The following is a 5,000-nucleotide window of genomic DNA, read 5'->3' as shown; positions in this document are numbered from 1 at the left end:
CTTTTTCTTCCTCTGCACACACAAAAAATACTATTTTTTAAACACCATGTTCTATTCTCTACATCTGACTAACTTATGCATTTATCATGTACAGTATACTGACCTTACTGTTTTGTAACTGACCCTAGGCAGATGGGTCAGGCCCTTGAGTCGTGGATCTGCTTGAGGTTTCTTCCTATATGTATCTCCAATTCTAGGGAGTTTTTCCTCGCCCCTGTTACCCATGGGCCTTCTTTTCTTTTCTCTGATTGTCTAACACTCTGTAAAGCGCCATGAGACATGTGTAATGTTTTGGCGCTCTATAAGTAAAATTAAATTGAAATTGAAATTGAAATATTTTGCTCAAAAGGCACAGATCAAGTTGAGAGGTTGATGTGTACTTTGATACACAGCCTGCTGAACACCTCTGGCTCTCATTCCATTCCATGGATGATGTTACTGTCTGAGCATTCAGACTCATCATCCACAAACTTTCCCTCGCACTTCATCATAAAAAGGCACGATAATGAAAACAAATCTCAAAGATCAAATCAACTCAAATGCCTGATGCTTTTTCTGCATGTCTGCATGCATGGAGATATGTGTGTGTGTATGTGTGTGTGTGTGTGTGCATGGAGATATGTGTTTGTGTGTGTGTGTGTCTGTTGATTTATCTAACTAAACTTAATTGACTAAATAACTTAACTGACTTCTGCTTTTCACTGTGTTGACATTTCATTTAAATGTAATGGATAGGTTTTCTTTTATATCTTGTTATCTGTGCATGTGCATGTGCATGTGCATATGCGTGTGTGTGTGTGTGTGTGTGTGTATGTGTGTGTGTGTGTGTGTGTGTGTGTGTGTGTATGTGTGTGTGTGTATGTGTGTGTGTGTGTGTGTGTGTGTGTGTGTGTGTGTGTGTGTGTGTGTGTGCACAAAACCAAAACCTCCTGTGCAGACGTACCTTGGTGACGGGGATCTCTTTGGACTTGCTCTCGAACAGGTGTTCCAGCTTGGCCGTGTCCACTTTCACGGGATCCAGCTTGGCCCAGAGTGACCCTTGCAGTCGCCGGTAGCCCCGATACTGCCAGTCGGGCCTCACCTCGCTCCAGAACAGCCGAATGGTCTTCTTCTTCTTCTGGAAGAGCGGCTGGTCTCCGCCGGACTCCTGTTGGGGTGGCGGGGCCGAGGAGAGGCAGGGGGGCGGAGGGGGCATCCTCATGGAGCCCGGCATGGGGGGCGGAGGGGGGCAATTGCCGAAGAGCGGCGGGGGAGGGGGCAGGTTGAAGGGGCAGGGGGGTGGCGGCGGAGGGGTCAGGAGGTCGCCCGTGCTCATGAGGGAGCCGGCGTCTAGCAAGTCCTGGTCGTCCTCCTCGCCGAGGTCGGTGAAGTCGATGTCGCCGATGCGCAGGACGCGCGGGCTGGCCAGCAGCTGGTCCCAGATGTAGTCCGACTCCTTCTTCGGGGGCTGTGGCGGAGGCGGCGGCGACTGCTGCTGCTGCTTGTCGGGCGTCTCCGGCGACTCCGCGTGCGGCGAGGTCAACCCTTTCACCAGGTCGCCGAACTTCTCTGCGAACGCCCGGACGTTCGAGGTGCGCTTGTCGCCATCTGACTTCAACTCGGCGCCTTCCTCGCCCGCCTGCTCGCCCGCTCCGGCGACGGCGGCCGCCGACGAGTCGCCCTCACTCTCTTTCTCGTCCTGGCCCTTCTCCTTCTTCTCCTCGTCCTCTTCCTCCTCCTCCTCTTCCTCGGCCGGCTTCTTGGCCTGGGCGTACAGCATGTCCAGCATGAAGAGCTTGCTGTTGAGGATCTTGCTGCACTGTTCGTTCACATCCGCATCTTTGACTGACTGGGCCCATGGACCTGTGTGGGCAAAATCAAAACAGCTAAATGCACTGTATCTAATATGGGGGAGACTAAGAGGACATGAAGACAACTTAATGCCAGAGTACGGAAATGTTATTTTTGACACTGAGTACTGTCAGTGAAAGTGACAAACAAGTCCATAGGGTCAACCAGGTATACAATTCTAATCAGCATCACTTCGGTTAATTGAATTGCATTGACATTTGTTGAGTTGCTGAGTTGTTTGTTAATGACAAGCAGTTTGCCACAAAGCAGCTGGCTCTGGATGACATGTGGCCATGTGCTGGCTTGGATCTGCTTGAACAGAACCACATGTGGACCACATCCGGGCCACACCTGGGCCACATCCACCCCCAGTCCCAAATGCTGTATCTTACTGAGCCAGATTTCAACCAAAGGCAAAGTACAAAGTCTGAAGTTTGACTGGACTTATGTTAATTTAAGTTGAAGTTAATATCGGCAAATCTATTTGCTATTGTAGCACGATGCATGAGATTCAAAGCACATAGATCAGTGGGTGAGCTCAGTGCTCCCATACACCACACAATAGCACTGTGCACGCATTGGCATGACTCTGCACTCTGACCATCATCTGAATGTAAATTAGGGTTGTGAGTGAGTCTCTCACCAGTCTCATTGTTGTTGCCAGCGAGTCGCTCCTCTCTCTCTAGGGTGCTGCTGGCAGAGGAGATGCTGGAGGCGGAACAGTTGTCCTTCTCGTTCACTTCCTCATTCTGTCTCTCCTTGTCGCTCAGGATACCGCTATCCTCCGCCGCCTCTCCATTGGCTGCTTCACGTTCTGGCTCCTCCTCTTCCTCCGCAGGCTCCTCCTCTTCCTGCTCCGGAGCCGGCTCCTCTGCCTCAGCTTCTTCCTGCTCTTTAGCTGCTTCCTCTTCCTGTTCCACCTCTTCCTCCTGTTCCACGGCCTGGTCCTCCTCGGGAGATTCGGTTTCCTTCTCCTCTGGTTCTGGGCTCACGTTAAAGTCTGGTTCTAATTCAACTCCTGTTTCTGTTGGGGGGGGGAAGTACAGTCAAGTTAACATTGTGTTCAGACATACTGTATGAACAAACACAAATATCAAGTGTCCTACAATAACATGGCTGTGGAATCTGTACGTTGTCACGGCAACTACATACTATTAGTTTGTGTGGTCTGTACTAAGTAGGCCTACTAAGGTCGTGGTATATCCAGCCAACCAAGATCTCAGCTGTTCACACACCCACCCTTTCAAACATGTAAACAATGCCTCTCTTGTGGCAGCCCCTACCTGGAGAAGCACAGGGCTGCAACCAAACATGTGCTGAAGTGTGAGAGAGTCTGGTTTCAGTGTTTGTTTTCATCTCTCCCTCCTTCCCTCTCTCACAGTCTCTCTCTAGCCTCTCTCCTCCCTGCTCTGCCCTCTTTCTGTCTTTCTCTCTATTATCTCTCTCTCTCTATCTATTTTCTCTATCTATCCATCTGTCTATCTATCTTTCTATCTATCTATCCATCTATCTATCTTTCCCACCCTCTCTTGATCCCTTTCAGTTTCTAGCCTCAGACTCTCCATCACTTACACTCTCCAACACTCTCTTTTTCTCTCCATCATTCTCCTTCTCCTTCACTTCCTCTGTCTCTGCATCACTCAGTCTGCTTCTGTTTTTCTCTCTTCATCTCTGGCCCTCCCCCCTCTCCATCCCTCCCTCTCCCTCTCTCTCCATCCCTCCCTCCCTCCCTCTCTCTCCCTCCCTCCCTCTCTCCATCCCTCTCTCTCTCTCCCTCTCTCCCTCATGTTGTGGTAGGGGTTCAGTGTTGATGTTCCGCTAAGCTAGCTGAAGGGTCCTCTGTAATGCCTCAGTCCCTCTCACTAGCATGCCCATCAACAATAAGGGAGAAAACATGTGCTTGTGCTTGTTCCTGGGGCCGGATATGAGCAGGAAATGGTGTGTTACGTCCTTGTTTGCGTCAACAGGCGTGCAGCACAGTGCCCCGCTCACACACCCGCGACCTTACGACCCCTGCATGCAACAACACACGGCTTGTGTGCCTCGTGTGGGCTTTACTTAAGGGACAGTATCGCCGCCCACACTATCAGCCTCTTTAAACTTGATGGAAGAAAAATAATCACTGTTTTTTGACCCATTACTTAATATCCTTGATTTTTTTTCTTCCAATATACCTTACAGAACTCCATCTGTGTGCAGTCAGTGCTATTCACTGCTTTCGTCTGTTTGGTACTTCAACCTGAAAGAGTGCATTTAATTGAGAGGGTGTATGTAGGCTGGCAACAACCCTGCGCTTATGACTAATGCTGAGTACTCAACAGCAGCAACAAGTATGTACTTGACATTTACCATTCAAAAAAGCCATGCTTGTTTCATTTCATTAAAGCGCCTTTGTCCAATCCAACAGATCCTCGACACAGAGAGCATGTACAAAAGTCCATGTAGTATTTTTCATACGCTGTATTTCATATTCTTTGATAATTCCGAAGCGTAACTTTTGACTTATGTCCTGTTCCTGGCCGTGCTCGTCCTGCAGGACAGCTCCAAATCCCTGCTCAGCAGTCTGACCAGACGCAGCTGAACACATCCAGACACAGTCATTACTGTACGGACATAAATCACAAACAACGTGCGCTTGATATATTTAGATCCAGCGCCTTTTAAACTGCTCCGATTGTTTATAATGTGTATTAAAAAGCATCTCTCCCCCATAGGAGACCATGTCATCTGCACGCATTTGCTGTGTGGAACATGTGATGTCATAAACTGCATCACCTGCAGAGACAAGTCATGTGCTCTAGATCCTCTCCAGACAAACAGGAACTCTTGAATGATCTTAACCTGGTGCTAGATTTGCTAACTACAGTACCACAGTTCTAGAACCAGGGGAAACAGCCACCAGGAAAAACAGCCTACATCTATATCATTACAACAAGGATGATGTAAAACTAGTGTAGCACTTTACATTGTGCCATCCTGAAAGGTTCTAGCTCTACTCTCTGTTCACTCGTTCTGTTCTAGATTCTTGGCTCTATGGGGCAGATAACATCCTAACCCAGTTTACTGAGTCCTGCCATGTTCTTCTGAATATTCCAGTTTGCCTGATGCCAGAAACCATATTAACAAATCTACTGGATAATCCTCCAGTACGACACAAGTGTGTGATGAAC

At 48.6% G+C, this 5,000-nt stretch overlaps 1 protein-coding gene across 7 annotated transcripts in view; it reads right to left on the bottom strand.

Moving 5' to 3' along the window:
• The window catches only part of fhod3a (formin homology 2 domain containing 3a), a 98,724-nt gene that overhangs the window by 18,735 nt on the left and 74,989 nt on the right, over nt 1–5,000 (bottom strand). For all 7 annotated transcript variants that reach the window (XM_042075787.1, XM_042075789.1, XM_042075791.1 and 4 more), the window contains 2 exons: nt 2,474–2,854; nt 944–1,842 (listed from right to left, as the gene is read on the bottom strand). In XM_042075787.1, coding sequence (XP_041931721.1) covers nt 944–1,842; nt 2,474–2,854 — 1,280 coding nt within the window. The remainder of the gene's footprint in view (nt 1–943; nt 1,843–2,473; nt 2,855–5,000) is intronic.

Source organism: Alosa sapidissima, chromosome 21, assembly GCF_018492685.1.
Source record: "Alosa sapidissima isolate fAloSap1 chromosome 21, fAloSap1.pri, whole genome shotgun sequence".
Lineage (NCBI taxonomy): Eukaryota > Metazoa > Chordata > Actinopteri > Clupeiformes > Clupeidae > Alosa > Alosa sapidissima.
This window is presented reverse-complemented; position numbering and strand designations above follow the sequence as displayed.